The sequence below is a fragment of the Kryptolebias marmoratus genome, linkage group LG20 (assembly GCF_001649575.2).
Source record: "Kryptolebias marmoratus isolate JLee-2015 linkage group LG20, ASM164957v2, whole genome shotgun sequence".
Taxonomy (NCBI): domain Eukaryota; kingdom Metazoa; phylum Chordata; class Actinopteri; order Cyprinodontiformes; family Rivulidae; genus Kryptolebias; species Kryptolebias marmoratus.
Window position 1 is genome coordinate 12,586,408 of NC_051449.1, and position 24,725 is coordinate 12,611,132.

General features: G+C 37.1%; 1 protein-coding gene across 3 annotated transcripts in view; it reads left to right on the forward strand.

Moving 5' to 3' along the window:
* Positions 1 to 24,725, forward strand: part of LOC108245532 (ephrin type-B receptor 1-B) — a 164,173-nt gene that overhangs the window by 96,961 nt on the left and 42,487 nt on the right. For all 3 annotated transcript variants that reach the window (XM_017432532.3, XM_017432534.3, XM_017432533.3), the window contains exons 4-5: positions 10,112 to 10,267; positions 17,551 to 17,886. In XM_017432532.3, the coding sequence (XP_017288021.1) occupies positions 10,112 to 10,267; positions 17,551 to 17,886 (492 nt within the window). The remainder of the gene's footprint in view (positions 1 to 10,111; positions 10,268 to 17,550; positions 17,887 to 24,725) is intronic.

The window sequence follows — 24,725 nt, forward strand, 5'->3', positions numbered from 1 at the left end:
GTTGGATTTTTTTTTAAGCCAGACTTATATTTTTCCTCTACTTCTCTTTTTTTGTTATCCATATCTAAGTGCACTCTATGGCTAACCTTTGGCCTCTAACTGAATCTGAAAGCTTATTCGTGTAAAAGTGACAGCATTGCATGAGAAGGTGCCAAATGTGTCTTTTTTTTTTTTTTTTTAGGTGAGACATGTGACCAGACCTTTTTGTTGCAGTGTTGTTTAAAATGTAAGAACCTCTCACAGTCCCTGTCTGAGATGAAGCAACCATTCAGCATGGTGAATTTGACACGTATGCTTGTCTTTAACAGAAACGATTCAAGTGTAAACATCGAGTTAGGTTTGCTCAATTAGAAATCAAATTGGGGAAATGTAAATAGTGAAGAAATCTTTCTATTTCAGTTGCTTTATTATTTTTTCCCACACTACTGTGTTTATATTTCCTATACCTCGATATTCTCTTGCAAGCTGTTCATACATAAAAAATAAGCTATTATTTAGGTTCCTCTTGAATTAAATTCAAATCTTTAAATAGTTTCTCAGGTGCTTTTACCATAATTATTATTATGTTAAATGTTAGAGTGGCATACAGAAGTAGGTAGAATTATTAACAACTTAATATCAGTTTGTACCTGGTGCACCAGCAGGTACCAGCTGTGCAGCAATCACTTGAGAGTTCAATGCTTTTGAATTGCAAAAAAAGACAAATTAAAATCTTACAGACATGTTTGTCAAATCCCTACAAGAAAAAAATCAATTATTTTTACTTTCTTTCTTTCGTTCTTTTTTTTCTTAATTAGTTCAGAGGATTCAATATCAACCCACTAGGCTACCTTTGTTGGGTCTAAAGAGATCTGCAAAAAATAAATAATAAAATAAAATAAAATACACACATTACATAAAACTCAACTTTTAATTGGAGTGACATTATTACTATTCAAATGCTAATTTGTTCAACATAGAATTATGGTTATAGGTTTGTCTCTATACTCATTATAAAGATAAGTCATTTGAATCATAGCTTTTACTCTAAGCTTTGTGATAATGGTATTATTAATAAGATTTCTTTTGAACAAATAAGACAAAAGCCAAAATGAATGGTTTAAAAACAAGCTCATTGTGGCTCTCCTTGATATTTCTTCCAAATCTTTTCTAAAAATGATTGTAAAACATTTAAAAGTCTAACTGTACAGTATTTTGTAGCACACTAAGGCTACATTTAGGTACAACCATAGTTTTAAACTTAATACAGCTTCAGACTGACTTTAATTATAGGGTACACATCTAACTTAAAGATACCACAACCTGTTCAAACATCAGTCAAAGCTTCAGAGACAGTGAATGCCAATTGTCAGTCTCCAGTTTTCTTGTTTGTAACATTTATTTCAGAATTATGAATAGGAGAAACAAAATATTTTAGGATTATAAATGTATTAGTTGTTGCTGAGAAAAGCATCAGCAAAGGCTGAAAAAACAAAACAAAACAAAAAAAAACAAGAGTGGGCATCTTCAGTTAACTACTATGGATTAATTGATCTAGCCATGAAGTTAATGAGCTAAATCTGTTTAAAAAGAGACAAATGCTGAGACAGAGGAAGCTAATGGTCTCCCCTAACTTTGAATTGTAAAAACCAGAAAGCTATTCTTTTTTTCTGCAACATAAACTTTACTCACTGTATTGGATCTGAAGTCATTATCCAGACAATTCAGCTTATGACATAAAAAATATATATTCTGCCTGCTCTAACTTGCTTATTGAATGCTTCTTTTTAAGTGTGTTAGATTTTAACTGTGGATTTTTATCTTCAGTTTATTTCAGCTGTGAACTTAGATTGATTAAAGCAATCCTGCAAGTGCTGTGTGAATAAATACAATAAAATCTGTCTTGCTCACATAGCAGCCGCTGACTGATTTCACTACTCATCAAGTAACTCTCCGTCATTCTTGCCCCTCCTTGTTTTTCCTTTCTTAGTTGGCAGTGGGCAATGAGCCTGGTAGCCCCCTGTTAGGTTCTGATTACAGTGTAGATTGTAGTGCAAGCACATGTTACTGCCTGTTGAGAGGCGATATGTTTCGAAGGGCGGTTTTCTCTACTACCTTGCCACCCAAGAATAGATTGGCACAGTGGAGTTTCCTAGAATATGAAAATCTCTTCATTTTTTTTATCTCTTCCTTTGCTTCTCTCTGGCTACTCTCCTCTCTGAATTATATGCTCATTGTCTTGACATGAAGTTGGAGCTTCCCGGTAATAAAACACACCTGAGCCAATGTGCCAGGCAGATCAGCCAACTGCCAACGCAACACTTGGATATGAGGAGTCTGTGTGGAGCTTAAAGAATCTATAGCTTGCTTCATCTGTATTATGCTCACATTATGCATACACACGCATTCATACACTTGTAGACACACAACTCACGAAGGTGCTCTCAGTAAGCCAGATTTCCCAGTCGGCTGGTCTGTCATTGGCCGGCTGTTCAAAAGGAAAGTGTGAGCCAAAAAAATACTGGCTGTGAGGTTACCATGGTAACAGCCTGCCCAGGGGTGTGGGCTGTCTGCTAAATTGTTCGCTGGTTTGTTAAGGCTCACACGCACGCACACACTTTAATTTGAAGCGAATGTGTCTTCTTTCATCAGTCGTCTCGCAGACAGATTCTGTTTCTGTTAGATTTATCATCTTAATGTAAAGTATCCAAGGTAGTTGAAAAAAATAACACTACAATGCTTTTTTTTTTTCTTTTTCTTTTGAGTGAATGGTTCTTTTTTTTCTGTTTCTAGCTGTTTACTTTTGCACTGCCCCCTACTGAAACCAATCAAGCAAGGTTAAATTTCTCCAGACAAGTTCCCATAAAACAGCACAGTACAGAACTGTTATTTTCTGAAATTAGACATCTCAATGTGTAAAAAAGAAGTACAATGCTCACTTTAACTAGTTTTTTGTTCTATCAAATGTTGCCTCTTATCTTTAATATAACATTAAAATATAATATATGTACATGTGTGGAGTTCAGACCAAATTGGAGAATATCCAGGTTTTCTCAAGGGTTAAAGTTAAATATCATTCACAGAGGTTTCTGCAGCATCAGGCCTTGCTGTATCAGCTAGCTAGGAGAGTATATGTAGGTCTAGATGTTTGGTGATGTGGACAAAGACAGCAGGTGTGTAGAATATATCCATGTGAAAGTGAGTTTGTGTGTGTGTGGGCGGTTGTGGGTGTACATGCATGTCTTATCTTGGAGGAGAAGCTTTGACAGGGCTAGAATGGATGGATGATTAATGATCAGGGGGAGTGTAATGTAGGCGGAACTCTTCAACACCGCTGTTCTTAACAAAAGCATACGAGCCGCCGTGCTCTTTTGACCATCCCTTTATTCCTGAGAGAACCACTCTGACCATTTTATCCCCCTCCCTACATTCTCTCTTTTGAGATTGGAAGGTGATGACAGCATAGTGAAAACTTACACTGACCAGACATGCCAAATGATGTCAACGTGAACTCTGGATGTCTTAAAGTGGAGGGAAAAAACATCCTTTCCTTTTGAGAAGTTATGCAGTGGATTCTAAAGACTTTCAGTGGGATCCTTGTTGAACTGAGATGGCAGTTTATGAGATTAATGCAAAAGTGTCCTAAAATCAGTTTCTCTAAATGAATAAATCATAACCCTTAAAGGCATTTTACCCTGACCTTTAAAATCCTGCAGGCATTTTCTGATGATTCTGACAAGGTTTTGTTTCCACCCATGCCTCTGTCTCAAATAATTGTATTGTATTTTTTTCAGTGACCTTGTGGAGAAATGGAATACCTGAGTTAAAAAACAGCTCATTATGTGGACTGTGCAAGGAAAATGAACAATGACAGAGAAGCAACATGGAATACCAATTGGCTGCAGCTCTGATTGCCTTTTGATTTTTTAGATGGTGGTTGTCCCCTCAGTCAAACAGCACAGCCATTCCTTCACTAGGCTGATACTCTCAAGTTTATCTCCTAAATATTCTTAAGCAGGAAGGCTCTTGGCATTTAGTTGACCTCCTATGACTTGGGCGTAAGGGTGCTGTCTTTCTGATTGACTGAGGAACAAAATAGTAAAATAAGGGTCAACTGTGGTCTTGACCCAATCATAAGCCTGCCTGCTTGAGTGTTTGTGACTGAGTGGGTATGTGCATGACTCTAAAACCTCCAAAGACTGTGATCCAGCCATGTGATGGATGAGGTTTGGGGTTAAGGGTGCACTTTGGGGGCCAAGAGTCATGCTGTCACTGAAGGTTACTCACAACTTGCCCTCTGTTGACATTTACATACTCTGCCTATCTAAAAACTTAGATAAAATTGTTGTGTTAAAGTTAAAACAAAAAAAAAATACAATCAAGCTGTTGAAGAAATGTTTTACTGATGTTCCTGATTTTAATGCTAACAATCATTATCAGAGTGGAATACACAATACAATTATTTTAAGCATTTCACAATACCTTTCCAAATCAGTTGCATTTCTTTGATTGTATTCCCCTCATTGTGGTGACAAGTCATTTCTGCTGGTTAAAAAATCTCATGCATGCTTGTGAGTAATAGAAAAGTTAGCGAAGGATTTACTACACTTTAACTTCCATTGGATTTGAGCTTTAAAGCAATTTCCAAACTTACTTCTGCACTGGCTTTCTGCACTTTCTAACTTCCGCATTTTCATTTTATCTTGCACACACCAGGTGATGCTTGCATGACAAGCTAATGAAATTCTTATCACACCAGTTTTATGAAAACCTACATCTCCAAGTGTAACCTTCAAAACACATGCACCACTGGCAGTGTCCCTCTATGTGAGATGTATTGCTTGTGGCTGTCAGGGTTTGCCTTTTTGGGTTTGGGTTTTTTCCAGATTTATTATGGTATTCCAGGTTCTGTTTCCCCCTGTTTCTTCTCCTGTGTTATGTTGCTGCAGACCTGTTCCTTGTGTTCCCTCCCCAAGTGTTCTTCGTTCTGTAATTAGTTTTTTCCCTATTTGTTGCGTTTCATTTTCCCCTTGAGTTGTAGCAGCATTGTTTGAGGTTTGTAGAGGTTAGTTTGTGATCAGTACTCTCCCTATGTTATGTTTCTACTTAGGAGTTAGTTAACTCAAGACTGGTGTTGTTCCCCTGTAAGCCCTGGTTTTTCATTCAATAAACAGTCTTGAGTACTCATCGTTGGAGTCTGTATTTCTGAATCTGCCCTTAAGCCATTGAATGGCGAAACATGACAGTGTTGTACATTACACAAGTCATAAGCAAGTATATTGGTCAGTTTAGGAACTTAGTGAAATTCGAGGCTCTCAGATCAGCTACTTTTTTTTTGTTTTCCTTTTGACTGCAGACAGGGACTCACTTCTATCTCATTTAGGTTTTTTTTGTTTTTTTTCCTGGCCATTTACTGCTATTATGTATTAGAAAAAAGAAGAAAAGCAACATTTTTTAAAAAATGTTAATCGTTTCCACAATATCCCTCCCTGGTTTAGGAATCGTCAACCTTATCTATCATCTATGTTGGTTTATTATGTTTAGTTTATGTTTATGGCTTCCATTCATTTTATTTAGATCACCAGTTATATTGAACTGGCTGGAAAAAAGTAGAGTAAAGTCATGCATATCTGTTGGTCAGGCTTGCTATAACTTCAGACCATCACTGTCAGAGTGTGATGGGTAGTGAGAAAGAAAGATAAAAGTAAAGATGGGCAAACTTAACACAGATTCAAACCCGTCAGTCAAGACAAAAGAAAGACAGGGAGGATAGGATGGAGAGGAGGAAGCGATTAGTTTATTACCTGTGGGACACACAAAAAGATGTGAAGTCAGAAAAGAACTGAAGGAGAAAAAGAGGAGAAAACTATCCATACAACATCCTGTTGGGACCACTTAAAAAGAGTGGAAGTTTTGTTTCTGCATGCAGCCAGTTCAGTTGTGGGGTATCCCCCCACAGGGGAGACTAATTGGTTGTTGATCTAATGTTCAATCCCCTCCTGTCCCTAAAAAGGAAAACATTTGATGAGTGATGGGTCTTTTTTCTGCAGCACAGGAACTCCAAACCTCCTTTAATCTAAATATTCACAAATCAAAAGAGAAGACTTTGGGCTTACTTCCAAGTTCAGTGAAGCATGCATTTAGGATCTTCAGCCTACTGCCGCCAGCTTTTAGAACAGAACGTTTAGGCAGTTTGGTGACGTGAATTACACTAAATCTTTTTTCCTCTCTTTGCCCATATCTGTTTTTTCCCTCCTTCTTACTCGGAGGCAGATCAGTAAGCAGTTAATTAATGAGTTTAATGTTTGGATTCATGCACATATTATGTTTCAATTAGAGAAAGAGCCTCAGCTCCAAGGTAGGAGTTATAATCTACACAGACATTAATCTTCTGCTGTGTCTAAAGTGTTTGCACATATGTGTGTGTGTGTGTGGCTGCCTGTTTGCTCTTGCCTAGCTGTCACTTATCTCCCTTCCTGTAATGCTGATCGCACCGTCCTCGCTTTTCCAAGGAGAGGCGTTAAATTATCTCAGGTTCTGTTGAACACATTCTAATCAAGTGGCGGAAAATGTGGGCGCGCCATCTCATTTAATGGGGTCAACAATGGCTACATGTGTCGCTGTGTAAATCACCAAATGCATTCTTTGATGCCAATGTTGTTTTCTCTGAGTTTTAGGCTGTGTATGTTTATTTGAATATGTGTACATGAGTATGAGATTGTGTGCATTTCTTTGCTCGCACAGTTCGCTTTGAAACCCATTTGCAGCACTTCTAGCACAGACAGCTGAATCAGCACAGCCTCCTCTGCTTTTCTCTTCACTTTTTGCACATTTATGAGTGTCCAGGGAAGCTGCAGTCTGTCTGTAAACACACAACCCGAGGGCAAAACCTAATGCACACATTCTGCTTACACCCCATTAAACACACTGTGAACAACCTATAGTGACCCATTTTCAAAAGAGCCAGTTTAACACATCTAAAGCTTTCTCGCTTCCCTTTGTAAGATGCCCATCTGCATGCAAGTGCTTCTCTGTTTCCCCTTTTATACTTCAGATATGATGACACATAAGTTCTCTCCTCTTCTCCGGCTAGAAAGTCATTTTTGATCTTCGTTTTATCATCTTGTAACGTCTGATATTGTTGGAAGTTATTGCCCCACAAAGTGACTCTGCAGCTGGTTTGTGCTTCCACATATGGCAACATAGCACTTTTTAAGAGTCTCAGTGTTCTTGTATTAGCTGGAGCTTGATCTTGTTACATGGGAAATCTGTGGTAAAAGTCAAGAGAGTTTGCAAACTTCCACTCCTACACTAAAAACATTCCCGCTCTCTCTTATAGAAACCTTATAGCCTTTATGGTCTCCTACAAACCCAGTGGCACTATTACGCAGTCTTCCTCTGTGATTCTGGTATACCCACAACATAGCTGTGCACTTTTTATGAGCTGTTTGCGGGTTTTTTGGTCTGGTCATGTGTGTTGACAGCGTTTTTTTTGCCCAGACATGAGGTCAGTCAGTTAGCCTCTAGAGTGCTTGTTAGCGACAGTAACAAAGATGAAAGAACAACTAATAGTCTGGAAGCTGTATGAGTTGTTTGTCTGACTTTTTTCTTTCACCAGTTTTTTTTTCTTTTTTTTATTATTATTTATTAAAGATGGGGAGGCTGATATGAATAGTATAAAGGAAGGTGTCAGAAAATATATATACCCATGCATTGGGTTTTACTTAAATCTTTTCAACAAATGGTTACTAAAATGCAATTACAAAATGATTGACAATTCTTCTAATACTTTTTTAAATACACCCCTCAACCTACCCAACTCCCAACACATGCACAGCTCACGCTTGTACACAGAAAATCCACAAATCACAACTAACAAAAACACTCACCATTCTGGGATGTGCAAAGTGGATTCCAGTGAAATGAAAGCTGTTCACACAATTACCAACTCATGTTTATTTCACTGCTTACTCAAACAATGTTTTTTACTATAACCCCAAAAAGATTCAACCCAACAACAAACTGTTTCTTACGTTGCTAAAATGTGTGCCGTAAAATGAAATGAGCCATTATAGCATGTATTCTAAATGCAGATCAAATGGAATCATTATAAAGGAAAGTCAGTGCTGATATAAACATTAATTCATCACAATCATCTTAAAAAGGACTATACTATTGTTAGCAGTATGATTAAGGATTTTTGACTTTGTTTCATTTTGGTTAAGAAATTAGCATGTTCTCATAGCTGGGATAATCTATTTACCCCAAGTTCTGTTAAAGATACAGAAATTGGATTGCATAGAAAAAGAAATGGAATCATTTCAAAATTTTATGACAGGTGCTGTGCTGAAAAACACACCAGTACCGGGGAAAGCAGCAAGGCAGTTGCCAAACAATTTGTTGCATTTCCACCATCTTGCAGTAGTGTCAGCAGCATGCTACTAACAGATGCTAGTGGAAAAAAAGACTTTGAGTTTGAATACTTTAACCACTATCTGAATATTTATACCTCAGTATCCATCCCTAATGGAAGTTTTCTTCACATTAAATGTTACATTATTCACAATTTGGTCAGTCAGTCTGTAAGAATAAAATAGGACCAACTCTCTAAATCTAAGCTCCTCGTTTCAAGCTAAAAGGCTCTCAGACACAGTGTAGCTATGATGCCAGAAAAATATGCACTGATTCAATAAATCTTTATTGCCTTTATTGTCTAAAACACTTACTGAAACTTTATTATGTTTATAAACTATAGTCTCGATTCTAAACCTTTTAGGAAGCTTTTTTTTCATGTTTGGTTTTCATGGCTGCTTATATATTTATCAGAATGTTTCCGTTTTTTTAAGCACCGTGCTATAAAAAGAATAAAACTTCTGTTTTTACACAATTATGAGCATACCCTACCTCTACAGTCAAGCTGTTGCGATCAATCAGCCTTGTCCCGATAAATTTATAACCCTACCCCCTTAAGAGTGCAGCAATGGCACAGCTTTCTCCCCCACCAGTCAGCTTGCTAAAATACCAGACATTTATCATAGTTATTATAGTCATTAAATCCTTCCACACGGTGCTGAATCTTCTCAGCTTTGTGTTCTTTTGAGGCATGAGAGTAAATGGATTAGGTTATTGCCTTCACTTAGGGACAGTGATATCAGCCACAATAATCTTTGTCCTCCACTGCAGCCTTTCAAATTTAAGACTTTGACACATCACAGCAACTTCCAGAAATGAGTGCCACCTAGGCTGCTGCGGTACTCTATGTTCTTGTTATTGCAGCTAATACTATTACACTGGCTGTATTTTGAAGGTGCACAATGAATTTCAGCATGGCTACAGCTCAGAAGGTAAAGCAGGTCACCCAGAAATCTGAGGGAAATGTTTGATTATGGCTCTCATTGTTCATGTGTAGAAGTGCTATTGGGCAAGATTCAAAATCTCTATTTTTTCCCAGTGTGTTTTAATTTGTAAAATATTTGTGTGTGAAATATGTACAGTCAAATATGCTTGTGTGGAAGCAGTCTGTTGTATAGGGCACTGACAAGTTCAAAGGACAAGAAAGGTTTTTAATAAAAACAGTCCATTCCTTTTTTTCCTTTTACTTTTTCAAATGATATTGTTAGATTTTTTTTTTTTTCTTATATAAAAAGTACTATATTAGCTCCTTTGGAATGTAGAATGGCAAATTTTACACAAATCTGGTTTCAGTATAAAAGAAAGAATTTGACATTTTGGAAAAAAAAATTCTGGAACATCAAGAGTTGGTGAAAAATTTACAGTAAATAGTTGCTCTTGTTCAGACACACTAAAATGCTATATATTTTAATAAATTTTTCACCCAACACTGATTTGCTTTTAAAACTTCCTTAATGTCTTATTTGTCAATGTAATTGGGACCAAAAGTACTAAATGTACATGTTTTCATGTTACTGGCTTATGTGACGACATGAATAACCTTAAACTATTAAAATCGATCTCAGACTATTTTCCATCTCACTATGTTTTTATATCCTCTCATTGCTTTTGCAGATTTATTTACATTTACAAGTCCCAGATGCTTGACTTAATGAGTGTGACTCTACTCATGAATTTTTCTCTTCATTTATTTCCTGACAATGGCTTTTTCTTGTTACAGCATGCCCACCGGGTACCTTCAAGTCAACGCAAGGTTCAAGTCTCTGTCTCCAGTGTCCTTCTAACAGCCGCTCCACAGCTGAGGCTGCCACTGTTTGCGTGTGCCGCAATGGCTACTACCGTGGGGACGGCGATCAGCCAGATGAACCCTGCACCAGTGAGAATACCATGCATGATATTGCATACACACACACAAATGCTTCAACATTATGATATTCCTGTATAGGACATGTAACTTGTGAGAGGCAAATGTATATTTCACATCATAGTAACACTGGATAGATTAATAAAAGATTCCCTTTTAATTCAATGGTAAACTTCAGCTTTTTCTCTCTATTATCAAACCAGCACAGGGAGTTAAATTTCAATGAGTATGTTTTCAAACTGCAATTGTCTTTTGAACATGGCTCTAATAATCAAATTTTTGGTGTTTGCATCTCCATCACTGTGCCAATGAGCTTCCTTGCCATTTTCCTTCAAATGTCTCCTTTTTTAATTTAACTTTTTCACTCTTTTTTTCTGTCTGTTATCATCCCCTGAAGTCCTAATTACTCAGGCAGATGCTGTGAAGCTTCAACATTGTCCTGCCGTTATCTGCTGGAGATCCAATAAGGCCTCGCACAGCATCATAGTTATCTTAATACGATGTAAAAGCAATATGCTAAGCATTCCTGCTGTCCCAACTGACACACAGTTACACAAAAGAAAACCTCCAAAAAGTTGGCTTACCAAATTTTTCTTTTTTTGACGCTCTGAAGTGCCTAATTTATTTGTTCTTGCCTTTAAAGCTGACCTGGAGGAATTAGTTGTCTGGTTATCTGTTAATTAATTTCAGATTTATTAACAAATTTAGTTAATTGGCTTCATGAAGGAACTCAAGGCCTCTGTATTCGGTTATTATTGGGTTCATAGCCTTCACATCTAAAACTTGTCTTTACTATAAACCCTTTGACATGGATTGTTTTTAATAACTTTGAACAAGTGCTTTAAAGCTTAAATTATAGCACCGTGGTAATCACGCATTTAGGTTGTGTTGTAAGTAGGAGACATGTCTCTTTCATTTTGAGTTTTCCATGTTCTCCCATGGTACATTACATTGCTCTCTGGTGAATTAGTAAATTTTCTATCAACTACAGCATCTGCTTCTACCTTGAGGCCTCGTGTTTTCCCCAAGCAATCTCAACAAAAGCTCCCCGCTGATTATCTTGAACAGATCCCTATGGTCTGTGCTGCCTGCTACTTTTCTTTCTGATTTCAATTATTCAAGTCTTTTCCTCTATGTCAGATCCGATTCTGTTTTTGCTCCTTTGCTCAAGACTTTTCCCTCATTTTTCACTCATGAAAAAAAAAGAACCGTACTATTTTCCCCCCCCCAGAAAGGATTCTTAGTATATTTCCCTTGCACAAATTTTGAATGTTCTTTTGTTTCTGTTTTCAGCTGTGGCAATCTGCCAGTACCTGGTTTAACCAGTTTCAGCCCTCCTATTTTTCCCATCATAATTATTTTACAGCGTCAGCAGCGTATTCAAAGCTTCCTCTGAAGGTTGAAACATACTGTAGCAGCTTAGCTTGATTTTTCTGGGTGCCCTAGAACGCAGTAGGGGGGCCGCTGAGATCATCCCAGTAAGAATCTCTTTAATCCTGTGGGTCCTGATAAGACCACTGCCAGAGTAGCTTAAATCAAGGCAGTCTAGAGCGGCAGAAGCTGTAGCTTAAGTGCTTCTCAGCAGCGTCAGAAGCACAGGTCTCTGTATGCTCCAAATCAGCCTGATTAGCTTGCTGATGGATCATCCAATCCCTGGCTCTGTCAGCAGGGGGCCTCATGCTATACCCCCCACCCCCACCCCCACCCCATCTCCACCAGTCTCTTCCTTCAGGGTTCTGAATATGCCAGAACTGGGATGCATTTCAAACTATTCCTCTGTCTCTCACCCCTCCTTTCTCCCATTTCTCTGTCTTGTGCTGTTTTCAATATTTGCCTGAGGGCAGGAACACCACAAGTGTTCAGTCTCCCAGTGTGAAGCCCACCATTCAGAGTCAGGTTGCTCAGTAAAGTAAGTACTTTTGGGATGGTAGTTTGCATTTTTACTCTATGCCCTTCCGGTCCCTTGCCTGGACTTTAAGCCCCATTGTGACCTTCAGTACCTCTCCATCCCCATGGGTGTGAATGTGAGGAAAAGAGTTATTGTGCACATGTGAGAGCATTTCAGTAGGAAAAGGTCAGCCAGTTTCAGCATGCTGGGCCATGGGGATTTTCTCAATGTGTGAGTCAGGAAAAGAAGACTGACAGGCTGGGTAGTGACTGAGGGAACTCTAGAGGTTACTTATTGGTCCACAGAGGAAAGGGATACAGTGATGGGCCATTCTGATGGAAGGGACAGTAAAAAAGAAAATGTGATAGATGAAAAAAGATAGTTAATATTATTATTTTTTTAAAATAAAATAAGATATGTATCACAAACTGTGAGGTTGTATTGTAATTACTGTAATATTTGTATTTGAAAGTCTGAACCAAACCTTAAAAACTATTAATTTATTTGCAAGTTCTTAATTTTCAAACTTTATCACAAAACCTGCACTTACACATGGCAATATACAGTTTAGGAATATTATTAATTAGACAGTTTCCCACCTATTTACTGAAACATGTTTTTAAATAATGAAATCGAAATAGATATTGGGAATTGTATATTTCAAACAAACACAATCTCCTTTCTTTTTTTTCTGTTTTTCACAAGGAAAATAGTGAGCATCCATCTCCAAAGTTTTTATTTGTTTGTTTCAATTATATAAAATTTTTCTTATAATTTTTGGGGGGAGGGGCAGTAGTCTCTATAGGGTCCTTCTTACTAGCTGTCAGCTAAACAGTTTCCTGTTCAAGTAATGCAAAAGCAAACTGAACTAAATCAAGTACTTTGTTTGGCTACTCTTATTCCTCTTCTAGCTTGGAAGACGTACTGTTCTGTAATGACTGTTATGCATGCACATTAAAAAGTTATCCAAGTTTGTCTGCTGCACATTAAATGCAATACATGTATTCTAGAGTCATTGTTATATAAGACTTTCAGTAAGTATAGGGAGTAATGTTCTGCTGGTGTGTGATGCTAGATCTGTAGATTTAATTAGTTTAAGACATTCAATATGTGGTGCGCTGGTCACAAACACGAGGCGTGTCATTTGATCCAAAGTTACAGTGTTTGCTTATTTTAAGCAACTTTGGGCCTATTTTAAGAACCCAATCGATTTTCGAGGCATGTTTTCAAAGGGATCAGGTTGCTTGTTTCTGTGAAATAGATATGTCAACACCAGCTCACCAATACAGAATGGAGAACAGGATAGCTGTGGCTCAAAAGAAAACATAGTTGATAATCCTCATTTCTGCAAGTTTTGCTTTCAAGAAGTGAAAAAAAGCACATAACTCAGGTTTTTTGTATTTTTTACACCTATACATATAAGCAAAAAAACCCACCAGTTTCAAATTATATATTTTATATTTATTCTACAGCAGTCTGTCACAAAGACACAATTTGCTTCCAATTCATCAGTTGCATAATAAAAGTAAAAGCTGTGAGCTGAATGAGCCTCGCACTCTGGCTTGAGCACTGCTGTTTCCATGAGTACCCAACAGGGCTCGCCTAGGACACGTCTGCAGGCAGGTGGTGCTATTTATAAACCTTGACTCTTGCATTTTTTATGTGGTCAGGTTAGGACACAAATTAAAGACAGATCTGATGATGCCTCAGGGAGTTTTCTTTGGGTGGTGAAGGATCAGCAACAACGATTATTGGCATTTTGATATGTTTAGTAGAGCACCCTCATCGAGCTTGCGGAATTTGGTGCAGATTTATTGTTGTATGTGTGACTTATGGCAGCAAACCTTGAGGGTTTTGCCATTCCCACAGGGTTTGATGAAGACTTAAGGCTTTGATATCTTTTTTTCAGAAGCTATTTGACAATAACTTGTTATACAGTTGCTGAGTTAACTTTTTGAAGTTCTTTGCTGACATGTTTTTCACCTTTTCCTAATGACATCTCTTTTAAAAATTGTTTTTTATATGTATTCTTTGGTCTTTCACTGGTTAAGTTTTCTCAAATTTTTAAAAGATACGTTGCATACCTCACAAAAAATGTCTGAGCAGTGGCTGATCCCTTGAGCTATGTGCAGAAAAAAACAACAACATTATTTTACAAAATGGTAAAGTGGTAGAATAAGATGACTAAAAATGCCACCAGTGTTCAAGGAAAACCTTCCCAAGATCTTCCAAATGTTTTCAAAACTATTGCTTAAGACGGGTTTGAAAATTAATTGAGATTTTCGTTCATTTGAGGCAAAGAAATCCTCAGAAAAATGAGGGCAAGTTAAAAATACAGCTCTTTGTGCCTCTTACAGTCAGTAGGAAAAAAAAGCTTTTGTAACATTTTTTATTTCATCTCATACCAAGCTGTCTTTCCCTTTCTCTCTCCCAGCTTCTCTAGCTATGATCAGCTTTTCACTGAAAAAAATCCTTCTGCAGATCCCTCACAGCCCATTTCACATCAAAATACAACCAGTTTAAAAAGAGAAGGCATGCCAATGCCCTTTCAATCATAAAAGGGTAAATATTGTTTTGGGGGAAGCTGGGAATTATTTTTTAAAGCCCTAGTGGTGCCTTAGAGCCCTTCCAGGTCGGCTGTGCATATCAATCTGTGATGGTGCTCAGAACTTGACCAGAGGGACTAAATTAATTTTATTCTGAAAATAATCCATATAATGGCAGGTATTACTGTAATTTACTGAGTTTGAAACACATAGAAGCACACTAAAAAAACAAAAAACAAGGAAATTTTTTGTTACTAAAGTGCTTTTTTATATTTATTTGTATTTAGAACTGCTTGAACCCTACTTTTATTGCAACTTACATATTTACAAGTGAACATTTAGGTTTTATTAACTTTTTGCTCACTGTGAGATTGATCGAAGCAATAGCATGGGGGGGAATTTACCTAATATATATATAAAAATATAAAGAATCCAGCGGTATCCAGGCGCCATTCAGCGGCGATAGCTGATCCAAAGTGTAAACGATGGCGCCTCAGCCGAGTGTGAGTCACAATACCGACTTTAGAAGTCCACAAAAAAGTAAGAGACTGAAAAATTATTTCAGCATTAGTGCATTTGTAGGAGCATCTACTTTACTCAAATTAAATTTAAGAGACAGAGAATGGACAAATAGATCAGAAAAAAACAGCAAAATAATCAAAAACATGCTGTAACAGGCTGCTACTGGCGCCAACTACAAACCAGCCTTAATACATTTTCCTTTATATTAGAATGTCACAGAACAAATTTTGGTTAAATATAAATTATATTTTAATTATTAAATAAGAAAGCATGTCATGGTATGAAATTATTATTGACAATATAATCATACAGTTTTTTTCAGATAATGTAGATGTGTAATCATCCAGCAGATTCTAGCTCTGACACTTGGTGCATATAAATATTTTATATGTCATTTGTTATACATTTCTTCCTTCTTTCCCTCTTGGGGAAACTGTGTTTAGTTTGCTGCTGTATGTCAATTCAGTTACCCAGCATCATGATGTGCCACTGTGACTGCCACATCTGTTAAATGCAATTATCCTTGTTGTGATTGCACCATTAATACACATCAATACATGTCAGAAATTATTTAACACTCCCTTAGCCTAAGTGAAAGCAATTATTCTGTAAGTGCAACAAAATCTGATGGTCATAGCTGAATAAATTCTATCTTAGAGGCTTTTAAGTTAAGTTCTTGAGCAATAAATCTCATTACAAATAAAAGGGCCAAAGGCTGCATTAATAGTCTGCAAATCATTCTTAAAGTGGCAGTCACATCTGATTTATTGTTATCTCCGCCCCTGCAATTGTGCAATGACAGGAGCTTTTTTTTCAGTGAAGCATTGAATTGACACATTGACACAAAAAAGTATTGGCTCAGATACATGAAAACCGTTTGTGTGTAGTTTTTACAGTAGCGCTCGTGTATTGTTTTTCACTAGCAATGCAAGTTTGGGGGATGTGAGGAAGTACGTGATGGATGATACTGAGTATACACAGTGGGTGGGTAACGTATGAAGTTCCTATTGAACAGGTCCTCAGAGAACAACAGTGCTTCTAGTCCCTCAGACACCCTTTTGAGCTGTATTTCTCCTGCACATACAATACATCGTGTAGCATCAAAGGACCAAATTAGGTGCCATTTGACCTGCTTCTGGAGTACTATCTATCCCTTCAGCCAGACCATAATAATCCCACTGCGGAGGTCATGCCCTTTCTGTCACTGACCTCTCTGCTGTTGAGGCACTGAGATGAGGTTGCAGCCATAACAGGGTTGTTCTGTCACCCTTGTGTGTTTTGTCGCTTTGTCCCAGTTTGCCAGGTCTATCCCACTTGGCTTTGCAACAACAATGATTAATCGTCTCTGTGTAGAATAAAGTAACTCTCTGACCTCTTCCCACAACAAAAAGTGTTGCTAAAGTGATGTATTGTTATATGCTTACAAATCTATATACTGTTATTTTGTCATAAATTTTAGAGTACACAAAATTGAGATTAGTATGATATAGTATGTTAGAGAGCTATAATGAGTAATTCCTCAAATGTTTCTACAGTTGATTGGATCAACATAAAGTTGTCATGAACCTAGAAATGGGTCAGTATACCATAACATTTCTTTTACCAAGAAAGACTGGGTTTTATAATGAGTATATTGGTACCAGATTACTTCTCCAGGGCTGTCTTATTCAGCCTGAGCAGCACTGACCAAGGACTTCGGTGAGATTGTGCTTTCTTTGGTATTTGAGAGGGAAGAGCTGCCTATGTGCAGCCGGGGGACTCAGAGTATTAGCTAAGCATAAGTCTTCCCTGCCATTTCAGCAGATTTTAACTCCTAAAGAATCATGCTGCAATTCCAGGAGGCTGAACAAGCCCCCTTCTTTTTTCTGCCCTGATATTAAGCTACCACTCAGCCAGAACAATAGTTGTGTTATTTCTTGATTTCTTTCTAAATGTAGTTTTTGAGGTTCTGCTCCAGCTGTGAACCATAAGGGACTGAATGGAACGGTGAATTTCCAGAGCCACTTGGATCAGAGTACTCTATGCTACACCGCATTTTCGTAAATAACCAATATTTGATAGACGTGACTGGTTCACTGTATGATCTCTCTGGATGTGAATAGAATAAATTAGCATTTCAATTGTGCTTCAGATGGAGAAAATTTACACAAGAGGCTTGAACAATAGCACTTACATGTATTACGTTGTTGTAAAATGTGTAATTTCACCAAAGAGAATTTACTATTTTCTTCACTTGCAATGCAATGGTTTGCTTTAAGCTTAATGACAGTTTTACTTATGGTAAAATGGAGCTTGGTGTCTTCAGAATTGACTCACATAATGTTGCTATTTTTCTCCAGGTGTTCCATCCAGCCCGAGAAATGTGATCTCCATTGTGAATGAGACCTCAGTAATCCTGGAGTGGCATTCTCCCAGGGAGACAGGCGGTCGGGATGATGTCGTCTACAATATAGTGTGCAAGAAGTGCCGAGCCGACAGACGCTCTTGTTCCCACTGCGATGACAATGTGGATTTTGTTCCTCGACAGCTGGGTCTGACAGAGACCAGGGTCTTCATCAGTAACCTACTGGCTCACACCCTCTACAGCTTTGAGATACAAGCTGTGAATGGTGTCAGCAATAAGAGTCCATACCCAGCACAGCATGTCACCATAGACATCACTACCAATCAGGCTGGTACGTACCTAACATTTACAGGTTATGATAATTATAGTGATTATGTGCTAACTAGGGATCAAAACAAACATCAATTCTTTTTTTCTATTGTTGTTTTGTTTCGTTTGTTGTTGTTTGTAATTTACATGCATGTGTATTTCCTGGTTTGTGGTTCATGCTGGATTCACCTGTTACTCACTTTTCAAAAATCTCAGACACTATAAACAGTCCCATTTATTAATCACGCCCACACAAGGGTAAAACAAAACACTACTGATTTAATGATAGGAACAGAGATTAGCAAATAGTTCAGTCATACAACTCAGGCATTTTTCTCATTCTTCTTCCTTATTTACGCCATTACTCTGCCACACGAAACATGGAGCCAATCTTTCATATATATCAAGGAGGGGTGTGCTGAGCAAACCCTAAACCAAGTAGCTGATCTACTTAGTGGAGCTGAAAAGATAGTCATAATGCAAGAAAACTGAAAATCATGACAAACTCTCAGTGGTGACACTGACAATCTAACCCTTTGGTAAAGGGAAAGAAAAGGTTTCCCCAACATGATTTTTTTTTTCTGAGTAATGCACAAACAAGTAGTTGTTTGCAAGCTTACATATTTTTTAAAGCAGTATATTCATTTTGATCTAGTCCTCTCTGTTGTATTTTATACCAGATTGTCAAATTTACAAACTCTCTTTTTTCTAAATTTATGATTGTGAAATTATATCTTAAAAGAACATCATGTTGCATAATGTACATTTCAGAGTCCCATTCCATAGCTCAGCAGGCTCCATTGCTACTTCAAGTTCACTTTGAATAATGAAAGCTTGTTAAAGCAAGAGGGGGTGGTGAGGTTATGTGCACATATATATGCTCTCTTTCTAAACCTTTCATCTATGGATTAAAATAATTGCTTTCCCCACTGAAACCACAGTAGGAAAATTCACACTCAGACAGAATCTACAGCTTGTTATATTTTAAGCAGAGTAAACTCAACTTCCTGTTACGTTTACTTTTCTTTTCTAGTTTATTTGCTCGTCAAAGCCTACAAACCCAAAAAAGCCACATTTCTTTGTTTGACATTCCAAATTCCAACTCTTTCACAGTTATTATTTTCTTCTCAAACAAAAACCCATGGTCAGAATCTTCATTTTGAAATTTAGGACTGGAAAGGTATAAGAAAGTGTCTAAACATAAGGCTCTTTGTAATTAAAAAAGTCAATGCTAAGTAAAATGTGATGTCCACATATGTGGACGCCAGGTCCTAGGAGGTTGAGAGTTAAAGGAAAATGAATTTGTTTAATATTCTTTATTTTATGTTTACTGTAGCCTGTGACAAACTTACAGAATCAGATCCCGTGAAGCTCATTAAAAGAGTAATAAATTTTTTATAGTGAATCAAGTGGCTAAAAAATATAGATTGAATCCCTACCATTTTATTATAAAATTAAAAGGCATTGTTTGGTGTCTCAAACCTAGTGTAAGCTCGTGTTGGGATCTGAACACAACCAAGTAAAATAAAAGGTTTACAATAGTCATTGCAACATTTAATTTTTTTTATTTTTTGGTTTTCCGAATTGTTGTCTTGGGATGTGGGATAAACCAACTGATAATTAAGAATTTCCCTTGGCCAATAGAATAAAGTGAAAAATGTAAATTAGGGTGTTGTTAATGAAGTTTAGTTAATGTGTGGCTAAAGACAAGAAATTTCCAGCTGAATACAAGTAGTTAATGTTTTCAAAAGGGTCCCTTTTTGTGAAACTTGGGTCTTTAGAAACTTTATTTTTTCTGCTCTGTGATGAATTATTTTATGTCTTCTATCCAGTGCAGATGAGCACTTAGGTCTGCAAATACATATTCTCATCCAGTGATGGAATACCAAACGTTAAGTGAATTTCATTTTGGTCCATTTTACCATTAATTGTAGAATGAACCTACCCTACTTTTTTCAGGGACCAGTGAAAAAGTAATTGCTTTATCCAGATTGTTTTTTTTTTCTTTTTTTCTTTTTATTATAGTATATTTTGAAATTAAATTTTCCCTGACCAAAAGATGTCATACCATATTTGATTACATCAACTCCTGGAGGAACATAATGACCAACTGCACTTGTCTTTGTTGAAGAATGACATAAGAAAAGAATGGGCAAAACGACAAGGCAGGCTGCTGTTTTTCTACCAGACCCAGAGGCTGTGACAGAGAAGGAGGGGAAAATGAGGGGGTAAATAGGTCTGATTATCAAGGTGGCCTAATGGTGCTGACTGTACCTATTTGACAGGCTAATAGCACACTTGACAGATAGATGTAGAAGAAGCATTGCCCAGGCCTATTGTCGAAGCCTGCTGCAATAATGAGGTGTCCTCCAGTAATCTGCCAGGCCTGTGTCCAGCCTTTTGTGGCCCTTTTGTCGCCCAGTAATTGCACTGTTCCCAGCCTCGACAGGGGTTTGAAGAACGCCATCGACAATGCAGAAGTGTACAGAAGAAACTAAAGGGAAGGATGCACTGAAAAACTAAAACCAAAGATACTTGTGAATTACAAGCCTCTATTTTTGCTGGGTCAAAAAGACTGCTGTTGCTCGTAGTAAAAAGGCACTTGGCCACTTCTGTGAACCATGACAGTCCTCCGCTCTATTTAAAATGCAAGTTTCATGCAAACTAAATAGAATGTTTGAACACATGCAAAACAGCAACAAAAAAGTTCTCCATAGCCTTGCTTGTATAAACTCATTGGCATGCATGAATGATAATGCCAGCTGACCTGATACAGAAGCGTCAGGTCATCCAGACATCTGGCCCAAACAGGGATACTTTTTGCAAATAGTTGTTTTTAATAGCTATTTTGATTGTCTATAAAAATTGATCAAATTATTATTATTATTATTATTATTATTATTATTATTATTATTATTATTATTATTTAAGCTTGTGCAAGTCCTAGATTCATATCACAGTATAGTCGACATTGACTAGAAGTCACACTTGTGTGATGTAAAAGTACAAAAACAAAAGTGCATGAACTTTGAACTAAATAAATGACAAAATAAATAAAAAATACCTTAGACAAAACTACTAAAATTAGTAAAATAAATGATAGTTTCAAATGCATATTTGTTAAGCAGTTGATTGATTATGTTTTGTGATGCATGCATGATTAAATATTTAATTAAATACTTTTTATTGTGTTGTGCAGAACACATTTTAATATTAGATACAGTTTTTTTAATAACATCATGCCCATAAAATTGCAGCTAATTCCATTTAGATAAAGAGTCATCAGAATAAGCACTCTAATTGGGAGTATTTCCTAAAAGCAGTCCCCTAAATCTTAAAGATGTAAAGGAAAACTGGCTAGCGTTCACCTTTATTTCTCAACTCTCAGCTCATAAAGAAGTGTGACTTGGCCATAAGGGCCCATGTCATTAATCCTATATGGTGTGTTACAGTTTTATAGGACAGTTTCACTAGTTATAAAACTTTTAACTTGCATCTTTGGATGGTGATGCGCACCTTTCAAGGAACACTTGTAAAAAGAGCTGCAGAGTTTAGATGTGCAAAAGCAAGAGAGTGTAACTCGAAGCTTAACTTTAAGGTTCTATGGTTTTGTTGTGTTTTCTATTCAAAGATTTATTCCCAAAGTAACTAATTATTGATGGTTCTCAGTTTCGAGCAAAACCAAGTACGATATTTAGAAGACAAATAAAGATTTATATTTCTTATTTTGCTCTCCCTGTTTAACCTTGCTTTAGTGAAGACTGTGAGGAGATAGGAGAATGTCTAAGCTGTCTTGAAAACAGCATGCAGCAAATGTTGGAAAAGTTTTGCAAAAAAAAAAGAAACTTTTTATGAGAAAAGAAAAAGGAAAGTGAATTTGAATGTGAAAGAGTTGAGGGGGTACAATGATGGAGGAGGGAAAGGGAGTGTTTAAAGGATGCAGAGTGAACCACCAAAGAGTCAATTTAACTGCTCTAAATCCTTGCTTGCGTCTGAGAGGAAGAACTGATCAATAGTGTGATTTAGGAGTTCATTCATGGCTCCTGCTCTCCAGGAGATGCACACACTCGCACACACATAAAGATAAAGATACTAACATGCAAAAGTAAACCCTTTAAAGTGATTATTCATTCCTGACCTGGTTTTAGTCATATTAATTTATGTTAGCGACTAAAAAAAATAACATTTTTGTCATATTGTTAAATTTAGAGAGAATTAGACACTACCTACTTCCAGTGAATTAATAAAAATTGTAAATGGCACCAAAGGTAAATATGTGGCAGCCACACTGCTAATAAAAAAAAGTTCTCTTTTTCAGCTAATACACAATAGTTCTCTGATCTCACAGACACAGCCTTCTTGACCTAAATTATGTGCCAACAATCTCTCAGACCACAGAATGCCAATTATATCTGCAAACAATCCTCCTCCGCTTAGCTGATGTTTGGAGAGCTATTCCCACAGAAATGCAAACACCACTATCCTCAGCCTTCTATCGGCAAGTCTGATCGGGTGGGTTGTGTTTAGGATAGTGAGATCCAAAGCACTAGACTGAAATCCAAACAACTAGATGAATTAAAGAAATCTGCTCCCAGTGGAGCTCTGAAATCAGATGAGATGTTAAGCAAACATGTCTGTAGAAGATATTCAGGACACTACTCATTATGTCCCTCTAGTTTACATTTGTTTAAGGGATATTCCCTCTTTTTCTTGTTTCTTCCCACTGTGAGAGCCTGTGTGTCCCTGTGTTCCATTATGTTAAGAGTTTTTAGCGGCTCTCTCTGGCATGCCCTTTTTTTAATCAGATGTTCTTATGAATGTTACATCCTGTCCCTGAATCTAGAAAATGAGGTATCATCTGCTGGTTCAATAAAAAGAATGGGGGAAAAAAAGGAGTTTGGGGTTAAATGCTTGTATGCACAGTTGTCACTTTTGATGTTTTCATTTTGTCTAAGAAGTGACAGTGCATACATGTTTGTGTCTTTATGTGCTTGTGCCAATCTGAATTTATGTGCAAGCTGTGCATGGCTTCTTCTTCTTTTATTTATTTTATTTTATTTTTTCTGGTTTGCAAAATGAAACCACATAGAGCTGTGTTCAAAATCCTCTATGTATAATGTGATTTTGAAAAATAATTCAAGCCATGGGTACTTGAGAGAAGTTCCTGGTGCTGAACTGATCCCTCTTTAAGATGTTTGAGAAAGACCCATTACCATGTAGTCATGGCTGGCTTGGCCCTCTGAGCCTCTGGTAATAAGGTGGCTAGAAGTCGAACCTATATGCCTTTGACTGAAGCATAGCACATGACTATACGCTGCTACCCTCATCTGAGCTACTGAGTCCCTATTAAGAGCCTGCATGGTTCACTAGTGTGACAGCATCTTAAAGGACAAACTTCAGGTCCACTACAGAGAAAGAACAGTTTGAATTGTGCTTGCGGCCACAAAATATCTGTATGCATTTTACATTTCTGTTCACGAAGTTGAACAGAGTTTTAGTGCAAGTTTAGTCGACTTATTATGCTTTAACATTTTGTCTATAATTTATAGTTTTGCGGGAATAACTGAGATGAGACTGGGTTTTCTGACTTGAAATTTTAACATGAAGGGAATCTAACTGACAAAAAGCTACAAAAAAGTATTTTGTTTGCTTGTTTCCTTTGGAGTGAACTCACTGCAATAAATATATTCTGTTTTGTTTAGAGCATAGGTGTTTCTGTACCGACTTCTTACAATATAAACCTTATCATGTGGTGAGTGAAATCAACAAACAAAATGTTAGTCACAGACAATAACTACTCACACCCTGAAGAGGGCACACGTTTAATATTTTATTGTTGGTTTTGTTGTTGTTGTTAACTGTAATGACAAAAAGTGTGTAAAGGAAGATAATATCTAAAGCACTCCCCACCAAAGCAAAGTGTGAATGGCTAGTTCAGATGACACTCAGGGACTTGAACCTGAAGATCTGTCTGCTTGTTTCAGACAAGAAGTGTAGAAAAGTTTTGTATTTGTGGTGATCTATTGCAGCAGTGCTGAGCAAGAGGTGAATATGAGGAAAGTCAAAAGGATTATATTTTGCGCTCTCTAAACTAGGCCTCAGTTCCCTGCGACAAGCATGTTGGATGGATGGATGGATGGATGGATGGATGGATGGATGGATGGATGGATGGATGGATGGATGGATGGATGGATGGATGGATGGATGGCACACCCATACTCACTCAGCTGAGAAGTTACATATGAGTGTTTACCACTTGTTTTATTTTGTTTTTAGCTTTATTTTATTTTTTTCCCATTGGCAGATGTTATTCAGCTATGTAGTACTTGTTAATGTGCATTAAGTCTGAACAAAATTAAATAAAAAAAGAAGCTTTGGAGTTCTAAAAAACCTGTTGTTTTGCACATGGCCAGTAGGACAAAGTTGACAAAACCTATATAGCTTTACACGGCCTACTATTTGTTTCTTTTTCCTTTTTGTAACAAACATGTATCAAACATTGCCCCCAAAACAGAAGTAAGCACCAAACCATGATTTATGTGTGCCGTAACACGCCAAGAAAAGAAAACAAATTATTTTATGTTGGCTTAAGAATAAAGACTTTTTTTCTGTTGAAGAGTTTGTACAGTTTGTTATTCAAAGGAGTACCCCTCTGCTGGTGTAAACTGTTGTAGACAGGCTGTGTGGTACTGGAGAGAACTTTGTCCTTGTAATGTTGTCAGGGATAATTTGTCTTAAAAATAACCAATTTTTAACTGAAGGTCTGCATCAGAAACTTTTAACAAGTAGTGAAAAATGTATGGGGATACAGTAGTGGCTGTATCCCCAGTAGTGCTCAACTGAACTTAATCTGCTAAAAGT